Genomic DNA, 16,749 nt, shown 5'->3' on the forward strand with positions numbered 1-16,749 from the left:
TTTAAAAATGTTGTTTCAGATCAACATGCAACAAAAATATTTTATTTTTTTCTCAATGCAATAAAAATATTTAAAAATTCATTTGGGGTCTAATAAAATGTTTCAGTTTGATCCAGAACAACTTTTCTTGTTTCATTTCCTTTTCCACTGTTTTTTGTTTTTTAAACAAATCTAGTGAAATTTCAAAATGAAACATAGTTTAGAAATGAAAAGACAATTTGTTTAATTTAGAACATATCAAAATAAAACAGTTTGACTTTTAAAAAAATTATTTTTCATTTGTTTGGGGGCCAAAACTATTGTCAGTCGAATTTGACCCAAATTTGCAAATAGTTGTGGTTAACCTGAAACTGCATTTTTCAGTGAATAAGCTATTTGTCCAAAAAAAATTGCCTAGGTCTATTCATAACTGCCTGTGTGAACAGAATCAAAGCTATTGTTATTCTCTCAGTCTATCCTGTGATGAATACTCCATTCTGTCTTGAAGAAAAGGAGGACTTGTGGCACCTCAGAGACTAACAAATATATTTGAGCATAAGCTTTCGTGAGCTACAGCTCACTTCATCGGATGCATGCCGTGGAAAATACAGTGGGGAGATTTATATACATAGAGAACATGAAACAATGGGTGTTACCAAAAACACTGTAATGAGAGTGATCAGGTAAGGTGAGCTATTACCAGTAAATAAATTTGTTAAGTCTCTAAGGTGCCACTCCTTTTGTTTTTGCGGATACAGACTAACACGGCTGCTACTCTGAAACCTGTCATTCTGTCTTGGTGTTCTTCCAACTATTCAAGAAAAGTGGTCATTCTTTTTTTTTTTTTAAAAGAGAGAGAGAGAGAGAAATAAAGCCTGTGATTTAACTTAGTTATCCCCTCTTAGTTACACATGCAATACTATAAACAGGAAGCAGGATCAGACCAAATACATATACTTATGTATTTTAAATGATTTAAGTGTATGTCTTCTTTCTGTTAGGAGGGTGAAGAGGTATGCCTATCAGCAAAAAAAATGAAGGCGATCTCTTCTTCTGTACCACATGAGCTGGCAAGCATGAGAAGGGAAGTGGGATGCCAAAGGGGAACTGCTCTTTGTTGTGGGTGTACTTGCCATCTGAAGTTTAGAAGGAGGGCTTTAGTTACCCAAGTTGGAAAGGGAATTTCACTTTGTAGGGGGAAGAGCTCAATGGAATTACAACTTTATTACTGTACGAACAGTTGGCCCAGTATATATATGCATTCTTGTAATGGTGCTTATTGATAATAAAGGGATGCTCTCAGATTTAAAATAATACATGCAAGAAAAATAATTTCCTTATCGCTGTTTCTAGGTCTACGATTTTATAAAAGAATATATTTTTTTTAAATCCTACATTTGGGGTCAAATTTGACCTGACTCTGGCACTTTGTTAAACACAAGATTTAGCATCTATTATACAAAATTTACTTCTAATGTAGTATAGCAAAACTTAATATGGTGGTTTGGGGTTTTCTTTTATATGGAGAAAGCAGTACAAACTATGCTTTGCTTTGTGGACTCGGTGGGCATTTGCAGGAATAAAATGATTTTTTTTATCCCACCAGTGATGTTGACAGAATTGTTTTTGAGCTCAAAAACAAAGAAAAAATTAAGTGTAGAAAGATGATAGAGAAACTTGTTTATTTTTCCCTACTCTGATTATACAGTCTGATAGATTGACTAGGGGTATTGAAATCAATAGCAAGGAGAAATTCTAATGAAACTCTATTTATTCTTTAGGTCATTAAAGCCTTGCAGTTAGCAGACGAGGCATTGGGAATGTTAATGGAGGGACTAAAACAGAGGAACCTGCACAACTGTGTGAATCTCATTGTTTTGGCTGATCATGGTACTTTATCTAGTTTTGTACTTAACTTTTCAGTATCTGTTCTGCTATATATCTTTGTTTATTCTCTTCCTTGTGTCTGGTGTTCATGGTCACTATTTTAATAAACTACTATAAATAGTCTTGTCAATATTGCAATTTCTAATATAACAAAATAAATATTTATGTATTCTCGTTTTAGGAATGGATAAGACCTACTGCAACCAGTTAGAATACATGACAGATTATTTTAATCAGATTAATTTCTACATGTATGATGGGCCTGCAGCTCGCCTTCGGGCTTACAATGTTCCAGAAGACTACTTCACTTGTAAGTGTGAACCCATGCTGTTAGTGCACAACCAGCACAACAGAAAGGAAAGAAATAAGGAAAGTGGATAATCAATAGTTTTGAACCTTGGGAATGTCTGTAGGGAATACTTTTCTGTGCCAGCTGACCATGTCTTTGGCTCATGGAAACAGTGTTGCAAGAGTGATCTTTGACTGTAACTCCAGATGATGCTAAAAGATAAAAACTCTTGTGACAGATTGCACTTTCAGTTTTCATCTCATGTGGAAAAAGAAAGGATAGGTTTGTGTTCAGTTCCCACCCCGCCACAGATTTCTTGCCCACCAGCAAATCGCTTAATCACTGTGTGTCAGTTTCCTGTCTGTAAAATGAGAGTAATAATGTTGCCTTTCTCCCAGTTGGAGTCTGTCTTCTCCATTTAGATTGTAATTTCTTCGTGGCAGGGACTGTCTCTTAATACGTGTATGTACAGCACCTAGCACAGTGGGGCCCTGATCTCGGTTGAGACCTCTAGGAGAGATCACAATACAAATTAATAATAATGAAGACCATTTAAATGAGCCTGTCGTGTATGATGTTATCAGTTTGACAAAAGTTCTCCCTCTCAGTCAGGGAATAGAATAGGGTAAAGTAAAAGCCCGAAGTCACTCGTTTCAATGAGCATCCAGAATTCCTACATAAAAGTCATGCTTGTTTTAGGGCCTTAGGAGCCAGGAAGCTATTGTGCTTATTTAATATTATTTCACATTTTTAATGTACAGCGAAGGTGCTTGGCATTAGGATAGATCCCACACGAAATAAAGACAGTCCTTGCCTTGAGCAGCTTGCATTCTAAACAAGACAGAAACAGAATAGGCAAGCTAAGATGAGAAGCTCAGAGGAGGGAATGAATAAGATTTAGCGTTTTTAAAATTATTAATGTAATTACTGTCTCATTTCTTGTGGGCATCTTATTATCCCTAAAAAACATTTGCCTTCCCTGAAGCAGAAGGGTTCAGTAAAAATAAAAACAAACTCAAAACTAAATGTTAACAACAAAGATTAAAATCTCTCTCTCTCTCTCTCTCTCAAAGTGTGGATGATGAATTATGGCAGCAGATTTGCCTTTCTCTGAAGCATTAGGTCTGATCGCTGTCAAAACCAGGAAACAAGACTTAAAGAACCAGTGATCCAGATCTTGTCCAGTACTGAAAATCTGGTATTCCAAAGTGGGGATGGGGTAGAGGTGGAGAGTCTGTCTCCAGTGATTTGTCAGCTTTGTCTTTGGTTAGATACTGCCATGGCAGCTTTCTGCAGTCCACCTTTTTGAGTTCCTACCTAGTGATTCTGGCTGCTAATAAGTACATGGCTGGGTAATCTGTAGAGGCTGACAAAGCACTTGGTGCTCACTTTTACAAATAGTATACAAGTGGATGCAAAAATAGCGCAAATTATTGCACAGTGCTTTGAATTTTCAATAGCTTGAATGCAACTTATTCTACTGTCTGTTTTCTTAAACAGTTGATTCTGAAGGAATTGTTAAAAACCTTACCGTGAGTAAACTCTTGTACATTTATTTCCTCTTCATGGTATTTTGATTAAAAGGCATATTTTTGTGTCTATATTGCATGTGCACTTCTCAAACCCTAACTTTTGCACCAGTTCCATATTGTTTTTAGTGGGGATATTGACTCAAGTGTGACTCTGAGCACAATCAGAGGCAAATCCTAGATGCTGCAGTTTGTACGTGGGCTTGGCCCAGGGGATCTCTATGGGGGGATCAAGGGAAGAAAATTTCCCACGCTCCAGAGTAGGACGAATTGGTTGACTTGCACTGGAGTGGATCCACAGATTGTGCCCCGCCACCTGGCAGGTGGAGAAAGAGTTATCTGAGAGCTGGGTTCTAGAGTACAAATGCAAGGCAATGGAGAAACAGGCCCAGGTTTCCTACAGGAAGGTTAACTCGGCCTCATAACATGTGCAGTAATTTCTTCTCCTTTTTTTTCTTTCGCTGGCTAATTCAATACTTTTTACAGAGTTCAGTATCTACTTTAAAATAGGAGGGATGGGGAAGGTGGCCAAATTAATGTTATTGTGGGAAGCTTCATTTTTGCATTTCTTTGTCTTTATAATTTAGATTGACTTTAGTATTTAAACTTTTAATCATAGAATCATAGAAATGTAGAGCTGGAAGGGACCCTGAGAAGCCATCTAGGCCAGTCCACTGCACTGTGGCAGGACTAAGTAAATGTAGATCATCACTGACAGGTGTTTGTCCAACTTGTTTTTAAAAGCTTCCAATGATGGGGACTCCACAACCTTCCTCGGAAGCACAGGCACCAGCTTCCTCGGGACCCCGGGGTGCTCAACCCCTCGCTCCGCCCCAGGCCCCGTCCCCACCTGCCTCCTTCCCCCAAGCTCTTACCCCACCTATTCCCGTCCCCGCTCCTCCCCCACGCCCCCAGCACCTCTTGCACAATGCAGAACAGCTGATCGCAGTGGGCAGGCGGTACTGGTGGGGAGGGGGAGGAGTTGATCAGTGGGGCCGCTGGCGGACGGGAGGTGCTGGGAGGAAGGGGAGTTGTCTGCCAGTGGGTGCTAAGCACTCACTAATTTTTTTCCATGGATGCTCCAGGGCTGGAGCACCCATGGAGCTGGCACCTATGCTTTGAAGCCTATTCCAGAACTTGACTACCCATATAGTTAGAAAGTTTTTTCTAATATCTAACCTAAATCTCCCTTGCTGCAGATGAAGTCCATTATTTCTTGTCCTACCGTCAGTGGGCATGGAGAACAATGGATGATCATCCTTTTCAGAACAGCCCTTAACATATTGGAAGACTGTTATGAGGTCCCTCCTCAGTACTCTTTTCTCAAAACTACATTTTTTTAACCTTTCCTCATAGATCAGGTTTTCTTAACCTTTTATCATTTTTGTTGCTCTCTTCTAGACTCTCTCCAATATGCACATATTTTCTAAATTGTGGTGCCCAGAACTGGACATAGTACTCCAGCGGGGACCTCACCCATGCCTAGTAGAGCAGGATAGTTACCTCCTGTGTCTAACATATAACACTCCTGTTAATGCACCCCAGACTCATATTAGCCTTTTTTTGCAGCTGCATCACACTGATGAGTTATATTTGGTTTGTGGTCCACTGTAACCCCCAGATCCTTTTTAGCAGTGCTACCACCTCGACAGTTATTCCCCATTTTGTAGTTGTGCACTGGATTTTTTTTCCCTTCCCAAGTGAAGTACTTTGTACTTGTCTTTATTGAATTTCATCTTGCTGAATTCTGACCAATTATCCAATTCGTCGAGGTCATTTTGAATTTTAAACCCATCCTCCAAAGTGTTTGCAATTCCTTCCAACTTGGTGTCATCTACAGGTTTTATAAGCATACTCTCCATTCCATTATTTAAGTCATTAATGAAAATATTGAATAGTACCAGACCCAGGATTGACCCCTGCAGGACCCCACTAAATATGCCCTCCCAATTTGACAGCAAATCATTGATAACTCTCTTTAAGTTTGGTCTTTCAACCAGTTGTGCACCCACCTTATAGTAATTTCATTGAGATCACATTTTCCTAGTTTGCTTATGAGAAAGTCATGTGAGATTGTGTCAAAAGCCTTACTAAAGTCAAGTTATATCACATCTACTCCTCCCCCGCATCCACAAGGTCAGCAAAAGAAAGAAATTGAGTTGGTTTTGCATGATTTGTTCTTGACAAATCCATGCTGACTATTCCTTATAACCATATTATCCCCCGGGTGCTTACGAATTGACTGTTTAATAATTTGTTCCAATATCTTTCCAGGTCTTGAAGTTAGACTGATTAGTCTATAATTCCCCGGATCCTCCTTGTTCCCCTTTTTAAAGATAGTTACTATATTTGCCCTTTTCTGGTCTTCTGGGACATCTCCTGTTCTTCAGGAGTTCTCAAAGATAATTGCTAACCGTTCCAAGATTGCACCATCTAGTTCCTTAAGTACCCTAGGATGAATTTCATTAGGCACTGCTGATTTGAATATTCTTTAACCTGTTTTTTCCCTGTTTTGGCTTGCATTTCTTCCCCCTGGTTGTTAATATTTATTGTGTTAAGTATCTGGTCATAATTAGCCTTTTTAGTGAAGACTGAAGTGAAATAAGCATTAAGCACCTCATCTTTCTTGTCATCATCAATTATTAGCTCCCCATCCCTGTTAAGTAGTTAAGTGTTAACTAAATAATCCAAATAGCCATTCAGAGTATATGAAAAGAGATGTGAAATGTCTCTCGTATAGTTATAGCCCAGAATTTTGGGAATTCCCACTTTTCTTTCTATCGTTGGTCATGAGTATGTAGTGCAGCCCAGGGTTCCTAGCCTCTTTCAGTCTATTTTTCTTGCACCAACTACCGGTGTATTCTATTATATCATTTGATGTTTTCCTCTATCATTGCCCTAGATGAGAACATACAGAGTTTAAGGAGTGACCTTGTCTCATGGCATATATAATAGGTGTCATGTAGCCATCTCGGAGAATCCTTTTCTAAAAAAAAAATTATCAATCTCAGTTGCTTATTTGGTTGTCCAGGCTCACTTCTTCTCATTTCACAGGGTTAATACTAACAGAGTATACAGCTCTAGCAGCTGAACACCTCAGACCAGATCCTCTCCTCCTTATGAGGACAGAGAGAATCTCCGTTAATAGATCCTCCCCTAATGGATGTCTCTATCTGAACCACGTGCTCCTCCGTCTGTCAGCTTTAAACCAGCCCTTAGTTTAAAAACTGCTCTACTATAGGTACTATAAAGCCATGTTAATTGGCCAGCTGAATATTCCTTTGGGAAACTGGGACTCCTCAGGTAACACAGAGCTGGAATAGCTGATCTGTGCCACATCTTTCCCTCCCGCACTAGAGGAGTTATGGTTCAGAGAAAAGGGGCATGGTTGGAGCACTGCTGAGGAAAGACCTCCTGGGCCATTGGCAACTGGAAGCAAATTAGAGCAGCCCTGAGGCTGTTGATAGCTACTTTGATCCCTATTTTACAGTTGGCTTTAGCAGGCACAATGATAATTATAAAGGTACAGTAGAACCTCATAGTTATTAACTACCTTGGAAGCGGAGGTTGTTCGTAACTCTGAAATGTTTGTAACTTTGAACAAAATGTTATGGTTGTTCTTTCAAAAGTTTACAACTGAACTTCAACTTAATGCAGCTACGAAACTTTACTATGCAGAAGAAAAATGCTGCTTTTAACCATCTTAATTTAAATGAAACACGCACAGAAATTGTTTCCTTACTTTGTCAAATGTATTTTTTTAGTAGTTTACATTTAACAAAGTACTATATTGTGTTTACTTTTTTTTTTTTGTCTCTGCTGCTGCCTGATTGTGTACTCGCAGATCCAAATGAGGTGTGTGGTTGACCAGTCAGTTCATAAATCTGGTGTCCGTAACTCTGAGGTTCTACTGTAGTACATAAGCCTTCACACTTTCTTTCTCATACAAAGTCTTTCTCATTTTTTTCTGCCCTCCCAATGCTTAACAGTAAGATTGAACCACTATTCTCCAGTGCAGTAAAACTCAATAGGTGTCACTATTACCAATACCATTAAAATGAGAGCTGATCCTATCTAAAATTCAGTCTTTCTAGATTCCTTAAACAAAGTATCTCCCAGTCAGAATTACTGGGAGCGTCTCGATTTTTACAGTTGCACCATTATTTTTTTTAAATTCCCATTACATATTTCAAACAAGAAATATATATTGTTTTTAAGGAATTTCAGAAAGCCTAATCAAGGTTTTAGGGGCGGTCAGTTGTGAAGTGAGGTCACCAGGTTGGTTCTGTTTGTTCAGATCTGTACTTGTTGTGGCACATAATATAAACTTATGATCCTTTATTCTTCTACTTTGGGCAACTTCTGTGTTTTGAGAGCCTACAGATTCTTAACCAGAAAGGAACACTGACTGTAGCTACACTAGCGGATGTTAGAAAAAACATTTGTTATATTAAATCTCATTAGAATCTATTCAAATTGTTTCAAAGTTACAATTTGGCAACTCAGCAAATCTTATCTCTTTTAGTAATTATACCTTTATAAGCAACAGTGCCAAAAGTTGGGTATTGACTTTTTCCAAGAAAGTGATTTGCATGCTTATAATTTTTAATGATTTCAAAATGACACCTTATAGGCATGTGAAGGATATATTCCTGTTCCCTATTTATTGCATGGTAAACTTCCCTATTTATTGCATGGTAAACTGGTAAAAGATTGCAGAAAATGAGTAACTTTCAGGCACCTTTAGCTACTAGCTTATAGAATGTGGACTGATATACTAACTGCAGATAGTATATAGATGCCAACAACATTAACCATAGCATATACCAATATCTTTACCATTACAAGTCCTTTGTTCTTATCAATAACTTTACAACAGCCTCCTACTAAGGACTGACACACTTACAGTACATCTTGTCAAAGGCCTATGTAACAGATCCAAGTAAGACATTTTACTATCCATTGTCAACTGGGACCAAAATGTGGTGGAATAAGTCAGTGAAGAAATTATTGTTCTAGCTATCAATCAACATATACAGTATAGTTAGTGTGCCAATCTCCACAGTATCTATGGCCATTGCTGAATGATGTGTTTGTGTTTGATGTAGTGCAAATCTTAACGTGATTGGATCATTTCTTGTTTTTCAGTGCCGAAAACCCAACCAACATTTCAAACCCTACTTGACACCCAACTTGCCAAAGCGATTCCATTATGCTAACAACATTCGCATTGATAAAGTTCATCTTATGGTGGACCGGCAGTGGTTGGCTGTTAGGTAAATTGTGGTTGTCAATTGATTCTTACCCTGATCGTTCAAGATGCCTCATTTCCTTCACAGATGTGTCATTTGCTTTCTATTTGACAAGACTGCATCTCTTGCAGTGAAGACAATAGCTGATCCTTAGAATGCTGGATTTTCCAGACTGTTAGATGAATGTTTAGGAGGCTATATAAAAGGAAATAATTGTGTGTGTCTGTGTAAGCCAGATAGCCACTGCTTTACATGGTGTGCATAGAGTTTTCTCTTCAAATTTGCATGGTAAATGAGGTGAATTGAAGTCTTGTTCATTATTCATCTTCACTAAATATCTCATCACATCAGTTAACCATCTAGGGCTGACAGAACTGGCTTCTTATATGCCCAGTTAATGAGAATCTGTCATGCAAAAAGTGCTGCAGTTTTTCAAAGGTTCATAACTCAGTTAGTTTTCATTGAAATATTCAGAACACTTTTTAATTAGGACTCTTACCTTGTCAAGTTTTAGCTTTCTATCTCCTGCCATACCAGTGGCAGAGCAGTTCAAAAAAATCTTGCAGGACCCTGTTTGTTATGGCGGAAGTCTATTTTCTGCCACATTTTCTGCATTTGTACTCAAACTTGAAAAAATAAATCACCTTTGGGAAGAGACTAAGCCTGAAACATATACGAAAAAGTGAATGATATGGTTAACAGATATGATTTACTGAAAAAGGGATGGTTAGAATGGAAATAGTTTTCTGATCTTAGCTGTCGTAGTTGCTTATAATCATGTGTGTACACAAACTGTATATACTGTAGGCATATGTAACCCAGACACTTCCTGGGTGTGGTGCTCTGTCCCATCTAGTGGCACTGAGACCACTTACAGAGAGAGGTTAATGAGTCTGCTCTCCAGTCTTAGCTAAGAGTCAAATGGCTTTTAGCTCATGAAGTAGAGGCGCATGCATTTAGCTCCAGAGGTCCCAGGTTCGATCCTGCCCACCGATGAGCGGGGTCTGTCGGTGTTCCACATACACACACTCAGAGGTGCAGTAGTAATAAATTATAAGCGTAGGGTTGGGGTACCAATTTTCATGTGGAAAAATGAAGGTGATAAATCTTAGAAAGTCAGAAATTGTGAGCTCCTTTCATCCCATTTGCACTTTCAGTTGAAAATGCACTACAGGTGCAAATTCTACTTGCACTTATTATTGGCTCAGCTTTTGGAAATGTATTTTGTACTGTATTTTACATATAGATACATATTCCTAAATGATCTCCAGATGGTTAAACTTTTCCTGCTTCTTGGATGGTTTTTAAAATACTCTCTTTCTCTTTTCTCTTAAATACCTTCTATCTGTTTCTGAGCAGAGGACTTTTTTTCCTGTAATCTTATTTAATAATATTTTTAAAACTTAAGTTTTGTTGAGAGAGGGGTAAAATGCCTGTTTAGCATTTGACTTCATATTTTATTTTGAGTAGTGTCCAATATTTGTCCTAGATATTTAAAGAGAAATATTTATTTTGGGGTGTTTTCATATTTGTCTTCTCCTTTCAAGTGCTACTCATTGTAAGTCAAATAGTATGACATTTCTATTGTATTTAAAATACAAAATCAAAACTAAGGCTGCAATTTGTAGAAAAAATGGAAACATTTTTAGAATGGTGTATTTAAATTTAAATGCTCCTTCATAAGGCAAAGCCATCTGAAATTGTTCCAACAGGACTGCCATAGTTGGGTTTTCCAGGAAGAAGTCTTGTTTTAAAATGTGAATAGTAAGGAAGGCTATTATAAAACTAGCCCCAAGGAGATGATACATTTTTTTGGAACTTCCCAATTCGGAGGTCAGCCTTTTACTCTGATTATTTCAGAGGCATAAATGCACTGTACAGTAGCTAGAATCTTGGGGTAAATTCCTGGTTAAAGTAATCTCAGTAACCTAAGAGAAGCAGAGGTCTCTGCAAAAGTCAACATTGTGTTATAAGAACAATCAGTACCAAAATATTATGCAACATTCTTCTCAGGGGGTAACCCAAAGTTCAATTTGTTGGGGTAACTAGAATTTTTGTTGTATTTGTACCATTTTTACTTACAATATAAAATGATTTCTTCTTAGGAATAAAGCTTATACATTTTGTGGTGGAGGTAATCATGGCTATGACAATGAGTTTAAAAGTATGGAGGTAAGGTGATTTCTCAAATCGCATGTCCCACTGTATAGCCAACTACATATTTGCTGTAAATAAACCATACACTGTACTATATGACAATTTTTGCAATCTGATTTTTCTTACATGGGCATTCAGACATCTAACCCTGGAAATCTACTCTCTACAGAGGCAATTTGCACGGAGACAATCAAATGTTCAGACCGGCCACAATTGTGCTTGCAAAGTCCTATGATTGTGCACCACCTTTAAGAGTCTAATACTTAGCCATGTCTCAGTGCATCTAAAAAATATAAAAAGAAAAGGAGGACTTGTGGCACCTTAGAGACTAACCAATTTATTTGAGCATGAGCTTTCGTGAGCTACAGCTCACTTCATCGGATGCATACTGTGGAAACTGCAGAAGACATTATATACACACAGAGACCATGAAACAATACCTCCTCCCACCCCACTCTCCTGCTGGTAATAGCTTATCTAAAGTGATCATCAAGTTGGGCCATTTCCAGCACAAATCCAGGTTTTCTCACCCTCCGCCCCCCCACACACAAGCTCACTCTCCTGCTGGTAATAGCCCATCCAAAGTGACCACTCTCTTCACAATGTGTATGATAATCAAGGTGGGCCATTTCCTGCACAAATCCAGGTTCTCTGACCCCCTCACCCCCCTCCAAAAACCACACACACAAACTCACTCTCCTGCTGGTAATAGCCTATCCAAAGTGACCACTCTCCTTACAACGTGCATGAAAATCAAGGTGGGCCATTTCCAGTACAAATACAGGTTTTCTCACCCCCCCCCTTTTCCAAAAAAAACGCACACACAAACTCACTCTCCTGCTGGTAATAGCTTATCCAAAGTGACCACTCTCCCTACAATGTGCATGATAATCAAGGTGGGCCATTTCCAGCACAAATCCAGGTTTTCTCACCCCCCCACCCCCATACACACACAAACTCACTCTCCTGCTGGTAATAGCTCATCCAAAGTGACCACTCTCCCTACAATGTGCATGATAATCAAGGTGGGCCATTTCCAGCACAAATCCAGGTTTTCTCACCCCCCCCCCCAACACACACACAAACTCACTCTCCTGCTGGCATGAAGTGAGCTGTAGCTCACGAAAGCTCATGCTCAAATAAATTGGTTAGTCTCTAAGGTGCCACAAGTCCTCCTTTTCTTTTTGCGAATACAGACTAACACGGCTGTTACTCTGAAACCTAAAAAATATAAGAGTCATATAAACAACAGTACCTAAACTAAACACATCATGGTGAGAAACAGAACCCTGCAGAGTTCACACAGCCTCATTAAAAGCACATGAGAACATAATCATCAGAAATTCCCTAATTTTTTACCAAGTATTTACATTTCAGATGGCATGTGTTCATAGAGAACATTAATCATATTTATTCTGTTGATACAGTATATGTAAGGACAAATTAGTGCTTTACAATGAGGTAATATACCTTCATAATATTTTCCTTTGACAGCATCCTGTTTGTGTTCTTTAGAAGTGCTAGTCAGAAAGCATTAAGTGTTCTTCTGTATTAGTCAGTTCAAAATCCCTTTCCTATTAAAAGAACAAAGGAAATGCCATACCAGAATAGACCATTGGTCCATCTAGTCATGTCTCCTGTCTCTTGCAGTGGTCAAGTTCAGGATGCTTGAGAGAAGCATAAACATTTCCATAATGTACTTCAATACTTTATACTTTGAGGCACAATTTCCTGACCATAGCTAAATGTCAGCCCTTAAAGTTTTTAATCCTAGTTATTTTAAATGCAAATGATATTATTAGTCATGTAAAAATTTATATAATTGATGGAATTTATTGGCTGATTTGCCTCAATGATATCCTGCTGCAGTAAGTTCCACAGTGTAAGGGCCATTTATACTAAGTATAAGAAGTATTTCTATTTATCCCTTTTAAATTTGGTTCCTTTAATTTCATTTGATGTCCTCCTCTCTTTGTTTTATGGAAAAAGATAAACAGAAGTATGTGTCTGGCCTTCTCTTCTTTGTTGGTAATAAGCTTCAGACCCATTCCATGTAACAGATGTGTTTCAGGATTCAGTCCTTGTTCATCTGTTCATCTACCCTGTTCTCAGTTTATGAATGAGTCTTTAATAGTATGTCCAAAACCTATATTTGGATGCTCACATTAACTCTTAGGCATATAAATGCTTAAGTGATGATTTGAGCATCCCAAAGGGGTATTTGGATTAAAACTCTGAGAATATTTGAGTGTATATCTATACCACAGAGACTATACCAGCATAGACTCACCCTGCATCAACAGAAGGGGTTTTTATGTTGATGCAGGAACACCACCTCCCTGAACGAAGTTAGCTATGTCAACAAAAGCCCTCTTCCATTGGTATAGCTGTGTCTACACTGGGGGTTATGTTGTCATAGCTATGTTGGTCGGGGGTGTGTTTTTTTCACACCCTTGATTGATGTAGCTATGGTGATATAACTTCTCAGTGTAGACCCAGGCCTCAGGTGGAATCCTAAATTCAGCTGTGGTTTGGGATTCTGATAAACTAGTGACCAGCAGCCCAGATCGTGGAACTTAGTTGCTGCAGCCATGCAGAGAAAAATGTTCTTAAAGTTTTATGTCTACACAGCATTTTGGAGTTAGCCTCCTAGCCCGGATTGATAGACTTGGGTTTGCAGTGCTTGTGCTAGTGCTCTAAAAAACAGCTGTGTAGACAACACTTTGAAGTTGCGGCTCAGGCTGGAGCTCAGGCTCTGAAGCCTAGGGAAAAGGGGTGGGGTTTGGAGCCCAAGCTCCTGCCTGTGCCCCAACTTCAGAGCAGTGTCTGTGCAGCTATTTGTACAGCACTAGTGTGAGCCCGAGTCTGTCTAACTAGGCTAGGAGGTGTGCTCCAAAATGCTCTGTAGACATACCCTAAGTGACTTAAAGAAAAGAAGTACTAGTGGCACCTTAGAGACTAACCAATTTATTTGAGCTTAAGCTTTCGTGAGCTACAGCTCACTTCATCGGATGCATTCAGTGGAAAATACAGTGAGGAGATTTATATACACACAGTACATAAATCTCCTCACTGTATTTTCCACAGTATGCATCCGATGAAGTGAGCTGTAGCTCACGAAAGCTTAAGCTCAAATAAATTGGTTAGTCTCTAAGGTGCCACTAGTACTCCTTTTCTTTTTGCGAATACAGACTAACACGGCTGCTACTCTGAAACCTAAGTGACTTAGGAGCCTAAGGCCCATTATCAAAAGTGACTTTAGTGTTTAGGAGTGTAAATCCAGTCAACTTTTGTGAGATTTAATCTCCTAAATGCCTAAATCAATTTTGAAAATGGGACATAGGAGCCTAAGACACTCAGGGCTAGATTCACTTAGGCATTGTAACTTTTAGGCCCTAGAAAAACACAGGAACAACACAGCAATTCCCAAAGCCTGAGTTAGGTGCCTAGGCTCTCTATAGAATGCATGCAGAGAGATAGGCACCTTCGTCTGAAATTCATAAAAGGCAGCACTCTAGGCGGGGAGCCATCTAGGATAGCCAATGGGAGATACTGATGACATGGGTGTGTACTCAGCCCTGACCCTCTCATGGAGATATGTGCCTGAGTATAGACTGCAGGCGGGGCACTGGAACGAGGACAGGGAGGAGCCATGGTCCCCCCACTTTTTACCAGCGGTAAGGATGAGCAATGGGGGGAGGGGTTTTGGGGGTGAAGAGGCAGTACGGGCCTCGGGGGAAAGGGGTGGTGTGAGGGGTGGGGCCACAGTTCAGGTGCCGATGGCCTCCCCTCTGTTAGGAAGCTTCCGCTGCCCCTGGCTGCAGGGAGGCGCCTACCTGCTTGTGACCCACAGCTGGTAACCTACTTTTGTAGTTAGGTGCCTAAGGCATTTTTTGCCAGACTAAATTCTGCTCTCTTACATCAGAATAATCCCACTGATTTTAACTATTGTGACAGAGTGCAGAATCTGCCCCAATACTCTTAGTTCTTTTAAAATCTAACTCCTGTTGTTTTCTAGTTTGAATTATTTTAGATAACAGCTTTTATTATTACAATCCAGGCTATCTTCATAGCACATGGCCCGAGCTTTAAAGAAAAAACTGAAGTGGAACCTTTTGAAAACATAGAAATTTATAATCTAATGTGTGGTGAGTATAGACAACCAGTACTGCAGCTAGTAATGCACAAGCAGGTTTTCAGCTGCTAATATGTTATGAGCTAAGACAAAGATTACAGAAACATTAGTGAATACATCCAGAAGCTAATAACACTGTACCAAATGCCTCGTCCCACCCACAGACATAACATTGGATTTCAAGCTTATGTATATTGGCTCACACTTATCAAGAAATTAGCTGCAAAGTAGGGAAATTTTCCTGATTGGAGACAGAATCATGAAGTGGAAAAGTGCTCCTAACAAATATATGTGCTGCAAATATGCTTGAGCTCATATGGGGGCTCCTTGTGGCCATCTTGGGGCAGGAATCTTGCAGAGAGTTGCAACTCTTCGTCAGAATTTTAGATAGGCCACTGTATCCCAAAGTTTGAAGTGGAATTTTCTGTAATTTTTTTAACGATCACATAAAATGAAGCATTTCAGTGCTCCTCCTCGTGTAATGTAATGGTCTCAAATAATGACACCTGTAACGTGGTTAAAATAATCAGATCTCATGCCTACACCACCACTTAAAAGTGTAAAAACTACCCAGAAATGACCAGCCTGCAACACCTTAATGCTTCACTTTACATAAAACATAGCAGATATGTTATACTGTGGAAACTATTAGACCCTCCATATTTAACAAATTGCAAACTCAACTGCCTGACTTATAAGCAATTGGTTAATTAGCGAGGTTCTTCATTGTTTGTTGCAGTGCTGGATTATATTTTACATATTTATTTCAGTTTTGTTTTTGTTGAATCCCGATTAACTCAACCGTTTATTATTCAGCGTTTCAATTATCCATGTGTGCATTTGTGGGTGCCCAAGCGGTTCAGGTAATTGAAATTCTGCTGTCATATTTAGAAGGAATGCATAAAGGAGTAGCTGTCAGGCAAATGAAACTCCTGGTATTTTCTTCTGTAGGGCATCAGGATGTTTTTGCAAAAATTTCAAATGTTTTGTAACCTGTTTAATCAGATCTGCTGCGTATTAAACCTGCACCAAACAATGGAACTCATGGCAGTTTAAATCATCTTTTGAAGACACCTTTCTATAACCCATCGCATTCAAAAGAAGAGTCACCTCCATCTTCATGCCCCTTTACCACAACAACTCCTCTGGATGGGTTAGGATGCACATGTGCCCCATTAGTAAGTAATGGGTCCAGAGTTTTGTTTTTAATCAATCAGAACATGAATTCTTCCTGAACAATCTTTTAATATTATATTTTACAGGCATTGGATTTGGAAGCAATAAATCAAAGACTAAATCTCACCTCAGAAGGAAGTAAGTTGTTGGAAATAAAAGGAGCAGGGGTGATGTAAAATCTATGCCCTTGTGGTTTTTTTTTTTTATTTTATATTATTGCTTTCAATGGGACTATTTGCAGAGTAAAGTGCAACTGAAGGTAAGCAAGGATGACCGAATCTAGCCCATAATTAGTAATTTCCCCCTTTCTCTTTCCTGTCTATGGAGAAGAGGTTGGCTGAGAAT

General features: G+C 39.0%; 1 protein-coding gene across 1 annotated transcript in view; it reads left to right on the forward strand.

Annotated features, from left to right (window-relative positions):
* Window positions 1-16,749, forward strand: part of ENPP3 (ectonucleotide pyrophosphatase/phosphodiesterase 3) — an 80,316-nt gene that overhangs the window by 46,635 nt on the left and 16,932 nt on the right. Inside the window, exons 12-19 of the mRNA XM_074948443.1 lie at window positions 1,761-1,869; window positions 2,048-2,176; window positions 3,656-3,687; window positions 8,833-8,960; window positions 11,042-11,108; window positions 15,154-15,241; window positions 16,234-16,406; window positions 16,491-16,542. Coding sequence (XP_074804544.1) covers window positions 1,761-1,869; window positions 2,048-2,176; window positions 3,656-3,687; window positions 8,833-8,960; window positions 11,042-11,108; window positions 15,154-15,241; window positions 16,234-16,406; window positions 16,491-16,542 — 778 coding nt within the window. The remainder of the gene's footprint in view (window positions 1-1,760; window positions 1,870-2,047; window positions 2,177-3,655; window positions 3,688-8,832; window positions 8,961-11,041; window positions 11,109-15,153; window positions 15,242-16,233; window positions 16,407-16,490; window positions 16,543-16,749) is intronic.

This window comes from Natator depressus, chromosome 3 (assembly GCF_965152275.1).
Source record: "Natator depressus isolate rNatDep1 chromosome 3, rNatDep2.hap1, whole genome shotgun sequence".
NCBI classification, from domain to species: Eukaryota; Metazoa; Chordata; order Testudines; family Cheloniidae; genus Natator; species Natator depressus.